The 22,232-nt window shown below is 40.1% G+C and overlaps 1 protein-coding gene across 1 annotated transcript; it reads left to right on the plus strand.

Annotated features, from left to right (window-relative positions):
- The first annotated feature begins 2,523 nt into the window (after positions 1–2,523).
- Positions 2,524–17,912, plus strand: apobb.1 (apolipoprotein Bb, tandem duplicate 1). Its single transcript, XM_028605304.1, has 29 exons — positions 2,524–2,578; positions 3,022–3,134; positions 3,244–3,389; positions 3,512–3,647; positions 3,809–3,961; positions 4,262–4,386; positions 4,491–4,576; positions 4,682–5,126; positions 5,249–5,363; positions 5,447–5,593; positions 5,679–5,890; positions 6,023–6,218; positions 6,313–6,492; positions 6,603–6,806; positions 6,919–7,086; positions 7,184–7,389; positions 7,695–7,877; positions 7,970–8,100; positions 8,206–8,416; positions 8,506–8,678; positions 8,906–9,066; positions 9,153–9,262; positions 9,354–9,727; positions 9,950–14,191; positions 14,372–15,946; positions 16,038–16,149; positions 16,232–16,255; positions 16,395–16,581; positions 16,680–17,912. The coding sequence occupies exons 1-29, from the start codon at positions 2,524–2,526 to the stop codon at positions 17,673–17,675; spliced, it is 11,166 nt and encodes a 3,721-aa protein (XP_028461105.1). The 3' UTR covers positions 17,676–17,912.
- The last annotated feature ends 4,320 nt before the right edge of the window (positions 17,913–22,232 follow it).

The raw sequence follows: 22,232 nt of genomic DNA on the forward strand, positions 1-22,232 counted from the left end.
TGAGGTTATTGTATGTTATTGTGTGGTCTTGAGTAAATAAAGTATAATACGTGTAAATAAAATTTCAATTCTAATTGTGTTTGAAGGGCTACGGAATTATTAGTTTTGCAAAAAATAAGCAGTCAATGTGTTATCTTCAAGATCAAGCTTGTTGATCTTGTTTAAAGCTTGTTTGATGAAAAAGCTGGTGTTCGCAGATTTGGCTTTCTCAGCACAACTATCCTGAGGGGTTGGGAAATGTCTTTAAGAATACTACAGATAACCACTGATTACACAGAGAAAAGCATACAGCCGATAATATCTGCACTGCTGGATCTCTTTTTAAATTGTCACGTGTAAATGTTATGCAACTTGATCATGCACCGTCAGGACTCTATATGTACGTTTCAGACTACATTTTAACAATGAGAAATAAATAATAAAGTTGAGGAGTACTTTGAAAATAAAATCAGTATTCTCAGTCGATTAAACAGTTGACCTTTGTGCCCAACAGTTGATGAGACAAGAGTGCCTATACAGCTGCCCTGCTGGGAGACTGCACGTCTGTCTCCTGTGATGTGGGTTACAGAGTTTATAATCAGTCTCATGGGCCTCACCAGGTGGACAACAGTATTATGCGCTATTTTCTTTATTTCTTTTGACTGAAAAAAACAAGACCATAATTGATGTGATCAGTTCACTGTGGCTAGGTGTGTTTCTTCACCATCTTCTCTGACTTCTCCATCTTCCTCTTCATCTTCTTCTTATCACATTTCTAATCTGCAGCCATTGCAAGACTTTGGAAACTGACAAACTTGTTGTAAAAGGTTGTATGTAATAAAGTGATGAACACTGTGAGATGAATGAGTGTGCTAGCAACTATTTTCAAACATGTTCCCTCAAAGTATCTTCTCCCATTGGACCCTCTGTGATCATTGAGAGCACGGAGATGCACTGCATGCAACTGCAATATGGCTTGGCCGGGATAAACCTCAGACTGTACATCTACAATTGTCTTTAAGCTAAAATTATTGTTTTCAAGTCTAATCTAAATCTACATTTATATAAATCTGACATGATGGGTTAAAGGGACAGCTAAATGTTTAAAGTGGCTCAATCCCCCTTTGGACTCTATCTATGTACATGTCTGTCAGTGCAAACAAAGTCAGTATCTGACAAACTTTTTAAAAGGTCCTGATGGGGATATATTGCAACAGACCATTACGCAATGGGTATCGATGTACAAAAGAGAACACAGTTATTTATTTTTTAACAACATGCTGTCTCAAACTTATACTTATACTATAAAAATACTAATAAATTGAAAATGATTTAATTAAATCTAACAACAAAAGAAAATCCTTCAGCCAATGCGAAGTTGCTGTTTATTTATTTAACACACATCAGTATCTGATTATTTGTAGATCAAAGTTCATCATCTAACCCGTATTGAAGTTTGGCAAATGTTTTTACTCTTCATTTTGGTCTGTGGCAGTGGAAGCAGAACAACAAGCATCATCACTCTTACGTACTATACTGTAAGTACTATAACTACAATTATTTCAACTATAATGATAAGCCACATTCCCATTTAAAACATTGGGTATGTCCTAATTTGAGTACTGTGTTAAATAAATGTACATAAGATGATATTAAATGAACATAAACCTGATCACTACAGATAAAAATAGTCTTTTGCCTAACTTTGCAAACGTGTTGGTATTAATGTGCACTGTCCCTGTTAAATTTACCAGTGGTTTGTTTTTTGATCAATATAATCAATGGATAAGGCAGCTGATAAGTTTATCATGTTTCTTTTATATCTAGAGGGACTTTGTGTTTGGAGCACGCCTTGGTCACTCAGTGTTTAGTAATGAGCGCTTATCAGTGACTTAATTCACATGGAGCTGTTAGCTAGTTAACTTCATTGACTAACTTTGCATTTTTACAAGAGTAACCATCAGTAGAGTAAATCACAGAAAATAGAATCATTCTTAATTTAATGGACTGCAAGTGTTACTTCTTTTATTGACAAATGGACAACACCAAGAAATGGGCCTAGATGTGACTAAAAGCTAGATGTAAAGTAAATACATTGTGACCACACAGCTGCTCTTCATGGATGTCTCAATTATATTAGATGTAATTAAGTATCATTTAATTAATAAAACCACCAGTATCTGAAAAGGCTAAGCTTTAATATGCTTTATTCAATTAAAATATATCATCCAAAGTCCTACATGCATTTAAAAACACATAACATACACCTTTAATGTGGTTAAAAAGGGACATTTAAAGATTTAACTGTTGATCAGTTTTGTAAGATTCTGTGCTTTGAGCCATGGGTATCTTTTTAAACCTTTTGCCTTTGTCCCTCCACACAGGAGGGTGGGGTGGACTTTGAGCGTTCAAAGCACTGGCTGTGCCGCCCAGTCCCCAGACAGAGCCCAGCTAAGGGTATAAAAGTCCCGTAGCTGAAGCTGAGAAATTAGTCTCAACTGAGTACTCGCCAATACCAAAGGAGAGAGCTTCAACGAACCCATCATGGGGGACTCAAAGCTCTGCCTTTTGCTGCTCCTCAGCACATCTGCCTTGGCTTGTGAGTAGTTGGCTTAGTATAACAATGTAAAAAAGAATTATTGGAGTTAACATCTTTTCAATATGGCATATGATTGCCCAAAGTTGTTGTTTTTGCAAATTATTTAATCACATTTTTCCTAAATTGTATTATATTCTTTTTTACAAACCTTTAAATGTATGTTATATGCTACAATAATAATTCTGACCGAGGACCTATGAATTAGTGTAGTTATAGTAGTAAAGTCGTTGTAGTCAGTCGCATTAGAATCACTAAAGAGTAATTTATATGACTTTTTTTCTTGCCCAGTTGCCCAAGGGGACAGCTGCCTGCGTAAGTTACACCAAAGTACTTGCTGTGATCATGCTTGTGTTAATAATTGTGTTGACAGCCAATCTACACATTGACAATAATTTTAGGGTGGTAAATAGATTGCTTTTACATAGAATGTTTTCTTCTTCTAGTGGACCAAAGGTACAAGACCTTACACAAGTATGAATACCGGTATGAAGCTGAATCTTTGAATGCCATCAACGGAGCCTCACAGCTCAAGAACGGACCCAAGGCCTCTTGCACGGTATGAGAAAGATCTTTTACAATCATCTTTAGTCATCTAATTATTTTTTTTCTTTCCATAACACGTTTCTCAGAGAGTGAGTTAAAAAAACATTTACCTTATTTCACAGGTTGAAATCGAAGTGCCTCAGACATGTAGTTTCATCATCCGCACCACTGGCTGTAGCCTGAGTGAGGTGGTCGACATGGACACAGAGGGCAACCCTGTGTTCAGTCCTGCACCCAGCTCTGATGCATTTGCTGCTGAAATGGAGAGGTATGTGACTCATTAAAAATTACTGAAGTCAAGAATTATTTCCTTTGAAACTGTATTATCAATCTGATATTTTTTTGGAGGTTTTGCACTGATAGATAAACTCACTCATACATTTTCTATAGATATCCTCTAAAGGTTGTGGTTGAGGGTGTGTACGATGTGAAACTTTACCCCGAGGACGGTGAGACAACAACCATCCTGAACATCAAGAGGGGTATCATCTCTGCCCTGGCTGTACCTCTACTGGAAGAAGATATGGTACATTCATTAATCGGGAACATGCTTACCAATCTTCATATTTTAGTAGAACCATTGAAGTAAACCAGGCTGATATTTACAGTTTTCAAATAATTGCCTGTAGTACATTCTAAATATTTTTTTTCTCTTATCAATATTAGAGAACAAAATCAATATTTCAGCCCACTATCCATGGCAAGTGCAAGACCGATTACAAAGTCAACGCCAGAGAGGATATTGCAACTGACATCAGCCTCACCAGGGACCTGTCCAGATGTGACAAATTTGTCCCCATGAGAGATCACACCAGCCCACTGGCACTTATCTCTGGCATGGTAAGATCACCAACTGTCCATGGTAGCAACATTAACTTCATGTCAGCTTTTCCACTAGAAACATATACTGTCCTATACATCCAGTCTTGGATCAAAATCTCCCTGGTGCATAGGAAAGACAAATTATGTTGTGACAGCACCAAGAGTATTTTTTTTGTAAGTTAGAAAAAAAGAAAATACATTAGTTAAGTTGAGTTGAAAAAACAACAATGTTGAAAAGTTGAAAAAAAAGGCACTACTGACAGGAACTATTTCACTTTGATTAATACACTGCATTAATGAGTTTTTGTCTATTTTCAGCACTACCCTCTTGCCCAGCTGGTAAGAAGCTCCCAGTCCTGCAATTACAAGTTTGACAATGAGAAAAAACACATGACCTCTGGGTCTTGCACAGAGAACCACATCCTCATTCCCTTCTCTCACAAGTAAGTCCAACCTTGTATTAGACTCTATGAAATGCTCTGTCTTTTAAATGTGCATACTGATATTTCTTCTTCAACAGTATTTTTAAGCATGTGTATTCCTACAGGGGAGAGTATGGAGTTACCAACGTTGGAAAGCAAGAACTGACTCTGGTTGAGGTTTCTCCTCACAACGAAAGAGTCTTTGACCACAGTAAGCTCCTCTTTTTATCTCTGTTCTTTTTATTATGGGCTATTTATTAAAAATGGAATTAAAGATATGAACAACTCATTCCAAACTTTTACTTGTGTATCACAGGTGACATTGTCAAGGGTCTTCACATGGAGGTTGTTGAGGACAAGAGTGCTGTCCAGGATAAAGATGCAGGTCTGAACCTCCTGAGAGAACTGGCCACTCTGCCCGAGACCGAGGGTGAGAGGAGGGCTCACCTCTTCCACAACATTGTCACCATGGTCCGTGGAATGAAGACTGACACCCTTAGTCCCGCCATTCTTGAGGCTCTTGCAGTGTCCCCTGTCCTGACCTATCAGGTCTTGGCCCAGTGTGGAACCCCTGAGTGCAGCAGTGCCATCATGCAGATCCTCAGGACTTTTGATACCTCCTCAGTCGAGGTTGATGCCGGTGTTTTTGCTATGGGACTCGTATCCAATCCTTCTGCCCTCTTGATCAATGACATGCTTGAGATGGCCAAATACAAGCCCAGCAAGCCCATCATGTATGCCCTGAGCAATGTTGTCAAGAGGTAACCACACTTTATTCCAGGTTAAATAGTGTTACATTTATTAACAATACTAACATTTTACCTCTTTGTGTAAAAAAAGATACACAGACATTTAATTCAATTTTGTTTTTATTTTTCAACAGGTTTTACAAAGCTGAGGGAAAACTGATCCCTGAGATTCACTCTGTTTCTGAGTTCATGGCTGCCCAGTTGGGTGACTGTTCTGGTGACAATGACAAAACCTTTATGACACTGAGAGTGGGTAACTTCCCCTATAGATCAACATTTAAATGACTGCCAACACAAATAGGCAAAATATTAACATGTGCAAATCATTCTAGGTTATTGGAAACATGGCTCCAGCTCTGGTATCTGCTGGCCCCACACTCAGATCTGCTGTCATCCAGTGTGTGAACCAACCTGCTGCTTCCCTGGCTGTGCAGCAGGCTGCTATCCAAGTGTTCAGGCTGACTCCCGTCCCTGAGGAGGCATGTCAAGTTATTTCAAAGGTTCAACACATTGGAATACTTTTTTCTACTGTGTACTAATTGTATTGATGTCTATTGGTCACAGGGTAGAGAGATTCTCATGCAGGTGCTTTTGGACAGTGCCAGCCCCATGCAAAAGCGTATTGCTGCTTATCTGGTACTTATGAAAGACCCCCAGCCCACTGAACTGGCCCAGCTGGCTGATGCCTTGCCCAATGAGCAGGACAAACAAGTCAAGAGCTTTGTGATCTCCCACATTACCAATATTTTGTCCTCAACTGAGCCAGAGACCCAAGAGTAAGTGAAAAGCAGTTTCAGCTTTATTTATATTTCTTAAATGTGTTTTTTTACTACATGCTGCGTAATCTAAGTGTCTGGATTTGAGCACTATTGGGTGTTTAACAGTAATACATCTTTTCATTCCTGCAGATTGAGACAGAAGATTCGTGATGCCCTGCAAGGTAATGAGGTCGGGCCCACCATGGACCCAACCAAGTTCTCTCGCAACTACAAGATTGGATCTGTGGAGGGTAACATGATCTTTGAGGGTACCAGCTACCTGCCCAAGGAAGTCATGCTTGAAATGACTCTGAAGGCATTTGGCTATGACATTGACATGATGGAGGTAAACATTTTGGGCAGTTTAAATCTAAATTGTGCTTTGAGACAATTTTTTAGTTCGCTAATTTGTAACAGTGAAAAATGTGTTACCTTTACAGATTGGTATGGAGGGCAAAGGATTTGAGCCAACTGTTGATGCCCTGTTTGGAACGAATGGCTTCTTCCCTGACACTGCCCTAAAGACAATGTACTTTGTTTCTGACAACATGCCACTCAAAGTCAATGAGATCCTGCAGAACATGCTGCCTGCTCTGAAAAAGGATAGGATGAAGAGACAGGTACTCAGACCAATCTGTTTTTTACACAAGACTAAAACCACTGTAATTATGATGATATTTTTTTCCATAATGAAAATATCTTCTAATAGAGAGTGCTCATCTATGTTTAGGCCTCCCAGAACCTGATGCGGGAGATTGGACGCAACCTCAACAAACTCGTGAGGGAAATGAAGACGGCACAGTCTCCAGAGGCAATGGTTTATCTGAGACTTTTAGGCAATGAGCTGGGATATCTGACGACCAACGAAATGGAAGAGATGGCCTACTCTGCTGCCATGATGTTTGACAGCATGTTCAAGATGTTCCCTACTGATGTAAGGACACTTTTTTTAAAGAGCATAGTGGACAATAAAACAATGCATTTATGTAGAAATTCCTTTCTTTTTAATTATTTAAATATCTTATGTGTATTTTTATTTGCAACAGATCATTAAGGCACTGATGACCAAGGCTGACAACACATTCTTTGCCCACTACATCTTTATGGACAATGAATTCTTCCTGCCTACTGTCACTGGGGTGCCTCTGAGGATTTCACTGTCTGGTACTTTCACCCCTGGCATTAAGGGTGGACTTCAAATTGCTCGTGATACGGTAATTATTCAAAAATACGTTTTAATGCCACCAATATTTTTTCAATAATAAACAGCATCAACTAAACATTTCTCATTTCTCCTATGTGTCCATACAGAGTGAAGTGACCTTCATGCCCTCTGCTGGCATTGAGTTTGTATCGCAAATTGGGTCCCACATCCCTGAATATGTCAACTCTGGATTAGAGATACACACCGACATTTTCCATGAAAGTGGGCTTAGTGCCAAGATCTCCATAGAACGTGACAATGTGAAGCTGACCATTCCTGCTCCAACCAGTCCTACTAAGCTCTTCCAAATGACGTAAGTCCAAGTAGATCTTATGGAGAAAACATCAGGCACATAGTGCTTTACAACTTTGGTTGTAATGTTACTATTAAGATAGCTAATTTAATGTATAAAGGCGACAATTTTATTTAACAAAGTTAAAGATAGCCATGTTTGAAGCTTTTGACATCACAATCCAGCTTTCGATAAAAAATAATGAAGGGGATCTTATATCTTTGAATGCAACAATTTTAACTTTTCTTTAACTACTCTACTCTACCCTCTTCTATTTAGATTAAAACCAAAAGTTGCATTCTAACTTTTCTACATTTAAAACTTAGAAACACCATGGTGGCAGTGACTGGATCACAGGTGAAGACCATTCCCTCTATGGTGATGGATAAGGTTGATGTTAGCGAGTGCACTCCCTTCTTTGCTGGAATGAAATACTGCACTGCTCTGCAGTACACTGATGCTTTCTCTCAGGAGACAGCCCCCTATTTCCCCATCACCGGAGACAGCAAGTAAGCAAGACTTTCCAAACTACCAGCACATAATTGTCTTTTTAAATAAATTACCTACCAATATTGGCAAATTAACTGAATTATCTTAATAGATTTGCTGTGGAGCTCCATCCTACTGGTGAAGTCACTGAGTACACAGCCACTGTTGCCTATGAGCTCCTCAAGGAGGGAGAAGAGGGCCGGCAGAAGGTTGACTCTTTGAAGTTTGTTCTGAGGGCAGAAGGTAATAGAAGATATTACAAAATCTTTCTTGCTTATTACTAGCTCAGTTTTGCTCTGACGTTTAGTGGAGTCAGGTAATATTAACCTATTGGTTGGTCAACAACAGGTTCAGCTCCCACTGAAGCCAGAGCAATCATGAAATATAACAGAAGAAAGAATGTCATCACAGCGGACATCCAGATCCCTGACTATGATGTGGAAGCTGGACTCAGGCTGGGTGTTGTCGATGGAAACACCAAGGGCAAAGGAACTCACTCCATCTCTCTTGACTTCATAAACAAGAACATACCTCAGCTTTCCCTGGTTGGACGTGCCAAGTAAGAAAATCAACCATAAATCCTTATGATATAACATTAATGTGAACCTCATCATTGAGATTATGCTAACTCACTGGCACATTTTTCAGTCTGAAGGCCATGAAGGAAGGTATGCTGCAAGTCCAACTTCTTGTCCCTTCATTCAATGCCGATGCAACCGTCACAGCTAACATGAAACGTGATGAAGAATTGGAATTGGAGGTTAAGAGTGAAATCAAGGTCATGGACGCTACCTCTGAGCAGAAAATCACAATGAAATATGGTAATGTTATTTTCCAGTAAGCCTTTTTTTAGAATATTACATAAAAATGAATTTAATAGTCGCTTACGTCTTAAATGGTACCAATAATATAGGGCCCTTTTTTTCCTGAGAGAAAATTACAAATTTGATTTGTTAAGAGAGTAAATTTACTCCTGGCTTAATTCTAACCTGGGGATTAGAGGAATACTTTATCTATGAATTGAATTCATTGTTTTCTATTGTTGCAGATGCCAGCAAGTTTGAGGTTGAACTCAAGTCAGATGTGAACACTGAGACCACTAGCTTGCCAAATGCTGATATTGTTGAGAAGTATGGCAACCAAATTCTTGACATGGAAATGGGGCAGACTGACATGAAAGTCCGTCACATCTTCAAGAAGTTTGTGGAGGTAGCAATCTAAGATTTAACAGTTATTCACATTTTCTTCAGTAAAAATGTGTAGCATGCATAAAACACTGGTTGTCATTGTCTTAGGCAGCAAACAATTACATGGAAAAGTATGGGGCTGATATCCCTTACATTCAGAACTTCAGAGTGCCTGCTATGCCTGAGATTTCCCTGCCAGAGACACTGTTCCTCAATACGTAAGTCTGAAAGAACTCAGTGATCAATATCTTAACCTTTAGAAAATATTATTGAAGGTTTATTGATTTTTACCTTTCTTGTCCATAACAGTGAGGCAAAGGCTGTCTACTACTTCAACAATGAGCGCTTCACCATTGCTATCCCTCTCCCTCTTGGAGGAAGGTCAACAGAAGAGCTTAACTTCCCACCAGCTTTAACCACACCTAGCGTGTCTCTACCTGAGTTTGGACTGGAGATTGTCTCCATACAAATTCCCATCCCAGAGCTTGTTGTCCCCGAGAGCCTTACTCTGTCCATTCCTCTTTTTGGCAAAGCTGAAGTTTCAACTCTGATGAAGAGCAACCTATATGACATGGAGGCCTCAATGGCTGCTGGCAAAGATGTTGTGGAGACACCAAGCTACTCAGCTAAGTTTGATGTGAAAGGAACCTCCCCACTTGACATCCTCTCAATAAAGATTGAAGGTATTGTAAAGTAAATACTATTCATGAATTTAGGTATTGTTAGACTGTTAGACTTACAGATAAAAGTATGTAATGTTTACTCCAGGTAAAAGTGTTTAGTTTTAAACTTTAAGTGATATGAAACAATGTGACTTAATTCAGTTACAATTTTGCAGTGTTCCCTGATTCAATTATCTGTTATCAACCTACCAATGTAATTTTCTTCTTTTGTGTTTTATTTAGGCTCTGGAATGTTGGCCACCACTGATTCCATCAAAGCCCAATTGAAAAGCTCTTTGGCCCATAAATTTCTTGAAGCCAGTATTAGTATAGTTGAGGATGCAACCATCACAGACAAACTCAATTTGAAATCAAGCAGCAAGATTGAAGCCACAAGTCCCTTTGGTCTCAATATTGCATTAGAGCACACTGGTATGACTGGATTCAACACTGAAGAAATATCTGCTGAAAGCAACTTTGAGGGAAAATTCACAGCTGGACCCATGTATGGCAAGACCATTTCAACCCAGTCATTTGCCATCTTCCCACTTAGGCCAGAAGCAAAGATTGATTCTACTGTTCAGTTTGACTCCACCATCATTAAGGCCCAGAACACAATTGCGGCAACCTATGCCAATGGTGAATTCTCAGTTGTGTCTAACACCAATGCCTTTGAAGACATCTTGACCCATGTTGCTGAGCTTTCCTTCAAAGACAGCAAGCTGTCACTGAAATGTAATGCAAATGCCCTTGCTCTCGGCATGAAGATCCGCAACCAGGCTGAAGCCTCTGCTGGAGATGGTGAAGTCGTCATGAGAATGGAGACAAATGCAGACCACTCTGAAAACCGTGTTTACTCTTTGCTGACTGCCTATTTTGATGTCAATGGTCTGGCTGTAAACAGTGATGCCACCATGAAGCTTTTTGAGAATGAGGCTACACACAAGGCAACTCTGAAAATGAACAAGGATGGTTTGATCACAAGTGGAACAACCACCCTCCAAAGCCCCCTTTCCCTGGAAAACACCTTCAATGCTGGGCTTGATGCTTCAAGAGCTACTCTATCTTTTACCAACAAGGCTGCAATGCATGACATCAAGGTTGATAATGCCAACACTCTGACCATTACTCTCTCTAGCCTTGACTTCAACTCAAAGGCTGAAGCCTCTGCCAGTGAGTATGCCTCTTACACTCATGATATCACCATCGACCTAAAACCCTATACTGCTTCTGCAAATGTTAATAACAACTTGAAACTTCTGGCGGCCAACTTCAATAATGAGGCTCAGCTGCAGGCAGAGCTTTACAAGATGGACCTGACTGGAAGCCTGAAAGCAATCTATGGTGCAGAAGAGATCAAGCACACCTATCAGGTAAACTATGCTGATATGACAGCTAATGCAAAATGCAGCACCACTGGAAAACTCCTTGGAACTCACATGAGCCACAACACCGAGCTTGAAGTTGTCGGTCTTGCTGCCAGGATCACCAACGATGCCCGTTTCAACTCACAGCCAATGCGCTTTGACCACACCATCCGTTGCAGCATTGTTCCTTTTGATTTCAACCTTGATGCCATTTTTAATGCTGATGGAGACATGACCATGTCTGGAAAGCACAGTGCCCAGCTCTATGGCAAGTTCCTCCTTAAAGCGCAGCCCCTGGCTTTTGCTAGCTCACATGAATGCAGAGCATCAGTAAACCAGCAGCTAGATAGCGGTTTTGCTCTTGAGACCACAATTGACAACAAGATGGATACTGTTCTGTCAATCCAAGAGCAGAAAAGCAGTTTTAGAATGAAGTCTAAAATGAATGAGCATGCCTTTAATCAGGACATGAGTGTTTTTAACACTGCTGAGAGAACTGGAATTGAGGTTTATGGCACCATCCTCACAAACATGCTCAATGCAGACTCCACGGAGACCCAAGAATTCACCCTCTCTTCATTCCTCAGGTATGACAAGAACAAAAATAGTCAAATAATTCAGTTCCCTCTAATTGAAAATCTGCCTGCCTTCTTGGAAAGCATCAAGGGCGTTGTTGTCCGTGTTGCAGAGGCACTGCAAGACTACATAAAAGATGAGGAGATTAGGGCTAAACTTGAGGCTCTTCCCCAGTATGTAAGTGAACTTGTTTCTCAACTCAACATAGAAGGCAAAGTCATTCAGCTGAAACAGTATTTTGATGATTTTACCCAAGCATATGTCATCTCCATGGAGGATATTGAAGCCTCTTTGAGAAACATTAAGGTTACTGTTGAGAAACTGCTGGCTGATCTCACAGTTTACATCCAACACTTTGCTGGTATGGTAAAAGAGTTCATTGTTAGTGAAACTTTCCCTGAAACCCTCATTCAGAAGATTCAGGAACAGCTGAATGCCATTAATGAGGAGTATGACATCCAGGCAATGGTTGTGTATGTGATTGATACCATGAAGGAGATGATCCAGCAGATTGACTTGGAAAAACTTAAGGGCAGCAGCATAGCATTCCTTCATGATATTGATTCCAAATATGAAGTCAAGGCTAAACTACAAACAATCATGAGTGATATGAAACAAATAATTGAGACCTTTAACATGCAAAAATATGTTGTTGTGGTGAAGGAGTTCACTTCATCCATCAACCTTAAAGCTCACATTGACCTAGTGAGTCAGATTCCCAGAGATATTTTCTACGCTATGACAGAAATCATTACGGAAATGATTCCGGATCTTGACATCCTAGGTAAGATCAATACATTCTACGCCAAGATGAGAGAGTTGATTGTAAAGTTTGAGGCTGACAAAAAGGTGCAGGCTGTCTTGGAAAAGGCTGTTGAGCTCATCAAGCAATTTAAAATTGAGGAAACTTTTAGGGCTGTAGCCAACATGGTGAAGAATGCAGACATCCCTACCAAATTCATGCAAGTCTTCCAGGGTGCTATCAACTACTTGAAAACAACTGAGATTACGGATATAATTCAACAGCTGAATATGTATATTGAAACAATTGTGCAAAAGCTGAATTCCCTGGATTACAATGACTTTGTGAATCATGCCAATCAAATAATTGCTGAGTACACAGTTTACGTGAATGAACTGATCAGAACTCTTGAAATTCCACAGAAATTTGAGGCAACAAGAGACTTTGTCAACCTTGTTTTATCCTCTGTTAGAGGCTTTATGGAAAGCTTGAGAGAAATCAAAATTGCAGAAATGATTAAATCTGTAAAGGATATCATTGACCAAGTTGTGCTTGACAGTGTTAAGAGATGTGCTGAATTTATAAAACAGGAAATTACAGATCTGGATAGAGCTGAGATAACCTCTTATCTCACCATCACCACGGTCACTGATATGTTCACTTATGTGGTTGATATTATTAAGAACAAGGCACCTGAGCAAAAAATCATCAGTGAGATTCAGCAGATCATTGAAGGGCTCATTACTGAACTTAAGAAGGCTGAGTTGAACATGCCATCCTTCATCATTCCTCTCACTGATCTTGTTGTGCCTTCTGTGAAATTCAGCATGGATACGCTTGAACAGTTTGAAATCCCAGCACAGCTAGATATCCCTGAGTTCACCATCCTGGGCTTCTATACTGTGGAATCTACCACAATTTCATTTGATGACATCAAGCAGAGAATCATTGAAATTATTGATTACATTGTAAACTTTGAGATCAAAATGCTTGATGTGGAGGCTTTCTTTGGAGACCTGTCCCTGAACTACCTTCCTTCTATTCCTGAGATAACCTTCCCAGTAATCGCCCTTCCTGAGATTGCATTCCCTACCATTCCACAAGTTCCTGTAGAAAAGCTTGTTAAGTCTCTTCAGGTTCCTGAGATCACATTGCCAACCATACCAAATCAGATCATGGTCCCATGCTTTGGTAAACTCTATGGTGAGATCAAATTCCTAACTCCCACCTACACCGTCAAGACTTCTGCTGAGTTCCAGAACTCCACTGAGAGTGAAACAACACCTCAATTCACTGGATTCCTTTCTTCCCAGGCCACATCTCCAAGTTTTGACATTCTAAATTACAAAATTGACTCCACTGCTCGTATTGCATTCCCAAAAATGAGTCGTGTTGTCCTTGCAGAGACTCTCAAGTTTAACCATCTTGCTCTTGAAGTTGAACATCAGGCATCTCTAACTCTCTATGGCCAATCAGCCCAGGCCCAAGGCAAAACTACAATTAAGGTTATGACTACACCTTACACTGCTGACTTCATGAACACAGCCTTTTTTGCTATGGCGGAGGGAATGACTTCCTCTCTCGATACTACTTACAAACATGTAGTGGACCTCCCAATTGTTAATGTCAGGAGTGAGGCCACTGTAACCCAGAAAGCAATTGCTCGCCAAGATGGCTTCACCTTCACGTTAGCAGTTGACAATTCAGGCACTGGCAAACTCAATGCTGATGATGGCACTCACAAGAGCAACTTGCAATTGTCACTCACTCCCAGCCTTATCATGTTAACTTTCTCTGGAGACACAGACTCAGCCATCTTAAAGATGAAACAGCAAATTACTGCTGAATCTGGCACCCTTAGCTACTTAAAGTTTAACATCCGCAATGAGGCAGAGGCACCAATAATTAAGAACAGTCTTGTTGTGGCATCTGGACAGGTCAACCTTTATGATATGAAAGCTGAGCTGAATGCAAACCATAACACAGAACTGTATGGTGGAGTCAGTGGAGTCCTGTTAAATGGAATCAACATTGTAGTCCGTCCTGTTGAGTTTGTCTTTGAATTCCAAAACAAAGGAAATGCCAAGGTCAACATTTTTGAAAGTCTGATTGCTAAGATAGATCTGCAGAATGATTACTCAGCCACCTTTAAACCTAACAGCCAACAGATGAACACGGTATCTCTGGCTCGTCTTAATCAGTACAAAATATTCTACAACTTCACTGTTGACAATAGTGAAAATGAGGCTGGCATCTTTGTTGCAATGGAAAGTGAGGCCAATCTTGACTTCCTGACATACCCTATCAGCATTCCTGAGATTGACCTGCCTTTTGTTGACTTCCGTACTCCAGCTATTAGTGATCTGAACTTGTATGAGCAGACTGGATTGAAGAACATTTTAACTACCACTGAGCAGTCTGTGGACGTGGATGCCAAGATTGTTTACAAGAAAAGCCAGGCTGCCCCCCTTGTTGATATGATGGGTTTAATCCAGATTCCATCTATGGGTAACCTGATCACAGAGCTGTCTGTCAAGTCTGCCATCATTAATCTGAATGCCAATGCTGGACTGTATGCTGAGGATGATCTTGTGTTCCGTCTGGGAGCTACCACAGCCTCTGTATTTGAGGGTCTTCAAGCCAAACTTGATGGCACCACCAGTTTGACCACCAAGAGAGGAATCAAGTTGGCCAATTCCCTGTCCCTTGAAAATCGTCACATCGAAGGCACTCATGACAGCTCCATCAGCATGAGTACTGAGACTTTTGAAACTGCCATCTCTGTGGCTACTGTTGCAAAGATTGCCCTGCCTATACTCAATCTGGACGCAAACCAAAATTTGGTTGCAGACACCAAAACCAAAGCAAATGCTGTCTCCACCTTTAGGATTAAGGGTGATTTAAATCTCCCTGTGATCAAGGCTGTTGGAAAGGCTGAAGCAGACCACAGTCTGAAGCTGGAGGGAAGCTTTGAGTATGTGTCCATAGAGTCATCTACTAAGGCCAACATGGATGGCACAGTGCTTGAAGACTATCTACTTTTGGGAGTCCTGGATAATGATGCTAATCTGTATCTGAATAAGGATGGCCTACGCTCCACTTCCAAGGTTATTGCTGATACCAAGCTTAACCAAGGCGCCACCAAACTCATGGGCATGGATGTAAATGAGAATATTGCTGTTGAAGCCTCCCTGAGCCGTGTGTATGCAGTGCTGAAGTACACGGGCAACAACGAGGCAAACCTGTTTGATTTCAACACAAACGGGAAGCATGTCGTCCAGGCTACCATTGATCTTGCCCCAACCTCTTCCTTGACTGCTGATATTGAGATTAATTTGTCTCAGCCAAGCAGCCTGGGTGACCTCACCATCTTTGAGAAAACTGTTGCTGAGGTGACAGCGGCAAAGCAGAAGATCTCCACCAATGGCAAGGTTGTCAGCCCGCTGTACACCACAAATCTGGCAGCTGAAGTAGAGGGTGATGCCTCTGTCTTCAAAGTTATCTTAAAGTCCTCTGCCACCTCGGTCATTGTGCTCTTGGAATATGACATGGATGGTGAGTTGATCTAATTCCCTGAATACATGTATCTGTTTTATGTTGCAAGCATTGTTGAGCACTAAATCTTACAAAATATTTCTTTTATTAGCTTCTACTACTGTGACCTTTGAGAATGAAGCTCTGAACATGGCCAGCAAGGTTGTCTTGACACATGCTGAAATGACCATGGATGTCAATCATGTTATTACCCAAGCCTTGAGGTAACATCCTGTGTGTTTTGTAATTTATGCTGAAAAATTACTTCTAAAATTCAAAGTTTAACTCATTTATTTCACATTTTAGGAAAAAGCGCCAGGCTGATAACAGGTAAATATTCAATCTGCAGTTTTTTCTACATTTTCATCTTGACCATTTATCTAATGTGCATAAATCAAATTCCTTCATATAAAATATCAGGTAAAGAATAAATGATGTTCTCTAATTTGAAATGCTTTATTTCTCTTAGTTACTCTCGCCACACCCTGAATCTGGACATCACCAGTCCTACTTTCACTGATGCGAACCTTCGTTATGCTGCTCGCAGAGATGGTATCAGTGCTTCAGTATCTACCCCTTCCACTGGCTTCCTGGGCCTTCAATTCAATTGCAGAGTCCCATCTCAGATGATGGCAAGGGTCTATGGTCGTTATCCTGTGAGTATCACTAGCATTACCTTATTAATACAATGGAAAAATAAATACCAAAATAAAAATGTAGCTAAAATAATATTTTCTTTTCTTCTGTTAAACAGTCTGCCCCAGAGGTTGATGTTGACATCTTGGTCATCAAATCATCTTCTAAAGATGCTGACAAGACGGACCTGCAGATTGCCTACAACATGGAGGCACCAAAAGTAATGCTCAATGAATTCAAGATGAGAATCCCTTCCATCATCTCTACATTCACAATGTTTGCTGACAAGTACCAGATCACAAGCAATATGGAAGAGTTGAAAAACTCTGTTGTCAACCACATCAGCGAGGCCTATAATGCTGCAATCAACTATGACACTCAATTAAGCCAGGTGTCAATTTTCTTCAGGAACATAATTGTCCAGTACCAGAAGACTCTTCAGGTATTTTTGGATGCTGTCGTCAAGGTCTTGAGGGAAACCCAGTTCAAACTGCCTGGGTCTGATGAGATGACCACTCTCCCTGAGGTCCTGAGGAAGCTGACCAGCAGCATTGCTGCAATGCTAGATAAAACCCTCCAGACTATCAAAGACAACTCGGAGGTCTACTACAACTCCTTTGTTGAGCAGATCAGCAGCGTGAAATTGCGCATGCCAGTTGGTGACGCAATCACTGGAAGCGAGATCTTGGATCAGGTCAAAACAGGTTTTAAGAACATCTTTGATGAACTGGTGGACTTTGTGAAAAATATGGAAAGTCTTGACACAATACTAGTGAAGATGGGTGAGACCCTGAAGGCTGTTGTTGAGAAATCTCAGGAGTTTGTTGACTCTGTCAAGTCTGACTATTTAGATGCAGTGTTCATCAACATCAATGTCCTCTATCGTAACCTTGTCACAGTCTTAAAGAATGTTGTTGACCAGATCTCTGCCCTAAATATGGAGCAGCTAAACAATTCATTTGAGAACATCATTGACATGTTCGTTTATGTATTGGATCAGTTCAATAACACTGTTTATGGTTTCCTGCAGCCAGCTTCAGAGGAGGCTCAAGCCTACATGAAAGTTAGTGACGGAAGGCTTGAGATTGACCTTCCATTTTCCTTCCAGCAGTGAGAAACCCTCAGACTGAGGCCTAAGTTCAAATGAAACACTACCATCTGTTCAAAACACATGCTTGGAAGAAGTATGGACAATTTGCTCTTTAACCATATTTATAACAATGAGTTCAACAGAAACACCTGTTGTATCATTTTCATTGAGATGGTTTATTGTGTACAAACATTGAAAATGTAAAATGTATTGAAACTCACCTTCCTGCAACAAGAAAACATCAATAAAATACATTAATGCAATTTGTAAATGTCTGATTTCGTGCTTTTTGATGTTTTTATGAAATGCACATCCAAACTTTAAAAAGCAGCTATTATGCTACTTTTCTGGTATTAGTTTTTGATTCAGGACTCCTATAGAGCAGCCTGACATGATTCACCGCACAATAAGCTACTGTATTTAGATCGTCTGGAAACTCTTACCATCATCTTCAGCTCCTCTGAAAGCTTGGTTTAGGTTCCTCCTACCCCTAAATATGACCCTGCACATGACCCTGCTTAAATCACAGATAAGAAGTATTTTGACCATTTGTGGGCTGTTTATCAGAATTCAAAAGCATCCAGACTGATTCTCATGTAGCAATTATTGTATCTCTTACCAGGCATTCTCTCTGCTACCTCCTGGGTTTTCTGTTTGGATTAATATCACCTTCCTTATAAATTGATTTACATCAGACTCATTAGGAAAGATTATAACCTCTTCCATACCAGGAGTGTGAGATTTTCTAAAATAGAGGACAAATACAAAAACCTCACATTACAAATTGTCCAAGTATAGTTCACTGGTTACAATATATTTTTGATAGTAATTGTCTCTTAAAGGTTCCTTTTGGATTTTTTGACCTTTAGTAGTGATAGGTTGGATATTTCTGCCTATAAATGTTTCAAATGTATTTTATATGTTGTATGTAGGGTACTACACAAGAAGGTTAGTCTGGGGACAACCTTCACCCACAGGAATGTGTAGAATCTATTATGAGTTTGGGTACAACTTTCACAGAGAGGAATTGGAGCCAGGAATGTGGGAATCTATTAGGAGCACGTGCCATAAAAGGTGTAGTTTAAGAGTAAACTGTTGCACTGAAATAGATAGCTTGAAGCGTGTGAGGACAAAAAGTATAAAGGAGTAGTTATTCTGATGTTCGTAGAGACACTATGGGAACATGCTCTTAGGAGGGTGTACACATGGTTATCTTCCTTTCTAGGAGAAACCTTGGCATATACATTTGGTGAATGTCAACTGTTCTCTCTTTCATGAAAGTATGTTTGTTTGTTGTGTGAATAAAGCTGCATTAGTCTGAACTCATTGTACTCAGCATTTGTTCAGTCTCCATCTCCTTTCCAGATATTCCCAGATATCAAGTAGTATTACTGAGCTTGTTTTCTATGAGGGGTCCCTGTTTGTTTATCTTGTGCACACAAATGAGAATGCACATGCTCACGGGTCACACAACACAACCAATGTTGTCACAACATCCCACAACATGCCAAGATTTGCAGCAATGCTGCAAACTAACAATGATGTAAATAATGCTGGATTTAACATTTTAAACGTTTGCTTTACAAATGTCTTATTTTTAAGGAAATGCACTTGACATGTTTGTTAGACCTCAAGGATACACACAATGTGAATGTAAACAGCACTTGTGTTTATTTACCAGGAAACTCGACAGGGCCCCTTGCCTCTTGCCTTTCCAGGACAGAGAAAGCACATACAGATCACTGATCATTGTTTTCACTGTCATTTAGTGGTGACATCTGTGATTTGTCAAACCAAGTGTCCTCATTTATGGGCTAACATAAAAAAATCTAAGGCAGTTTGACATGATACGCCTTCTTAAATTAGATATTGACAGCTTTCACAACTACCTGGTGAGTAAGACACAATGATTCTTTCTTCTTTGAGCAGTCAAATCAGATATTTAAGGCCCATCTGTTGGTGAGAGGCGTAGGTTTATTACACTAGCGCAGTGAGTGTTGAAAACACTTGGCCTGTGTTATTGTTGCTTGTAGCTTTCTCCAGAACCATTATACCCTGAAATAACTTACAGAAGGACCCCAAAGCAATTTAACTATATGCTACTGACTTACTGTGCACTTCCACTTTAGAAGAAAAATTGTACTAGTACATTTACCTGACAGAGAAATGTGACTGGTTACATTGGAGATTCCGATTTTACTGTACTCACAAATTACAACAATTAAAATATGATGCATTATTATTCATTAAACTATCCTGCATTATATAAGAGTTGGAAGCTCCACTTTGAACAGACATTAAGTCAATATAGGTACATTGTGCTGATAATGCCTCTCTTTTACTCTTCACTTGAAGTAAACATTTGAATGCAGGACTTGTACTGGTACTGTGTGTGTGTGTGTGTGTGTGTGTGTGTGTGTGTGTGTGTGTGTGTGTGTGTGTGTGTGTGTGTTTTACTACAGTAGTTTGCACGCATTAGCTAAGAGGGCTAACTTGGCTTGTTTATTAGATTTCTTCTTTTGAGACGGTCCCCCTGCTGTCCAGTAAAGTTTGTCCTACAAATAATTTAGGTCATGGTTTGCATATTATTCATAACTGTGAAACATCTATGCCTCAAGATAATTTTACTATGCCTTTTGGTGTGGCCTCAAGTAGGTTATGATAAGTTTAATTTTTTTCCGGAAGAGATAACCAGTTCAGAGAACGTAAAACCTAATTTACTGTGTACACCATCATGTCTACACAATGTACTGACACTGCTCCAGATGCTTGAGAACAACCTGTTCAAGTTCAGTGTTACAACTCTTTATCAGGGACTAGGGGGCATAACTCCACAGTTTCTGAGTTATGCTTTTGAATAAGCATTTTAATGATATGATTATGCAATGTATATATGGTTCTCAGCTTTATACACCAAATAAAATTAAGAAACAAAAAAAATTCAGTGTTTAAAATATTCAATATTGGCTGTTTATTATCAAGATTAGAATTGTACGTATGTTTAACATTGAAATTACTGATGGAAGCCATGATATGATAAGACTGCAGAGTATCTCATGCAAAATATTAACTTAATAGTTGATTGAAATATGCAGGTGCAGATGCAGTTTTGACATAAACCTTTACAAAGGTGTCCCTGTAGCAATTATTATAACTAGTGCAGTGCCAGTTGAAAATGTGCCTGTTTGGAACGGGCTGATTGCTTGGCCTGTGGTATTGCTGCTTGTAGAATTCATCAACACCAAATTGTACCCCAAAATTACTTACAGAAGGACCCCAAACCACTTAATATGCCACTCCCCTGTATAGCCTACTACTAACTGACTGATTTACCTGGCAGAGAACGTTGCAGATTCAGAATGTAATCACAAAATATCACAATGACAATGTGGAGTAATCAGACATTAGCTTCATGGACTCATGGCAGTGTGCTACCCACCCGGCCCGTTATGAGAGCTAATTGGCACCTATCTGCGTTCATCAACAACCTGAACCGGACTGTGTGTTTGTGCGTGCGCAGAGAGAGAGAGAGCAAGAGAGAGAGAGCGAGAGAGAGAGAGCGAGAGAGAGACACACGGTGTTGTCTTGTGTGATCGTTAACAAATTTAACATTTCAGCAGAGGCGTTAATTTCCATACAGGTGGCTTGACGGTCAACGGTGAAGTAGGGGATTTGATTCGCGGGAGTATTTTGGCGACGGTAATGTTATTAGTTAGCAGTAGACCTAATTAATCCTGGGTGAGTCTGATGAAAAGTGCTGTGTCTGCCCGGTTCAGCTCTGAGATTTTCTCGCATTGCACAGCGCTGTGAAGGAATAATCTCCGAGATTACTTTATATTCTGCCTCTGGTTAGAAGTGGTGAATGCAGGCTACAGCTCACAGCAACTTAATACAATATAGTGTCTGCCGATTGTTTGATATTTAATTTTGGCAAATGGCTTTTTTTCCTCTTAGCGAAAAAATAGACACGGAAAACTGTAGCACCTTTTTTTTCGCCCGTGAAGAAAAGTTAGTTTGGTATATCCAGCAATCATGTAGCTAACGTTGGAAGCAGGAAAAGAATCAAAAGCGGTAACACCCCCTCCCCCTGTTGTAAAGCGTTCTGCACATCTGCGTGTGACGTGCAGGTTACCTTCCCACCAAACACGCCACCAAACACGCCCCCAAACACGGACAACGATGTGACTCAAAAACAGTGTCTGGTAGCCTGCCTATAAGTGGCGTCACGCTCTGTCTGCCACTTGTTGTCTGGTTGTGCTTTGCATGTGTGGGATTCTGAAACGTCCTTAAATTCGCGAATTGTCGTTTGTTTATTCAAAGTCAAAGACAGACCAAAGTACTGTTACTTTGCACATTTTTGTGGGTCTGAGGTGTATTTCACATTTAAGCTGCCAAAGTGCTCACTCAGTGTGCAGGGGGAGAGGGGGAGTGACCAGCAGCTAGAACAGCAAAAGCCAATGTGTGCTTTGTTTACCGATATATATTTAACGATATATTTTGCATTTCTAATCCAAACAACATCAAACTTGGCACTGCACTTACTCGTGCCCATAGGAAGACACCTTTGTGTCATCCTATGGG

The sequence above is a fragment of the Perca flavescens genome, chromosome 18 (assembly GCF_004354835.1).
Source record: "Perca flavescens isolate YP-PL-M2 chromosome 18, PFLA_1.0, whole genome shotgun sequence".
NCBI classification, from domain to species: Eukaryota; Metazoa; Chordata; class Actinopteri; order Perciformes; family Percidae; genus Perca; species Perca flavescens.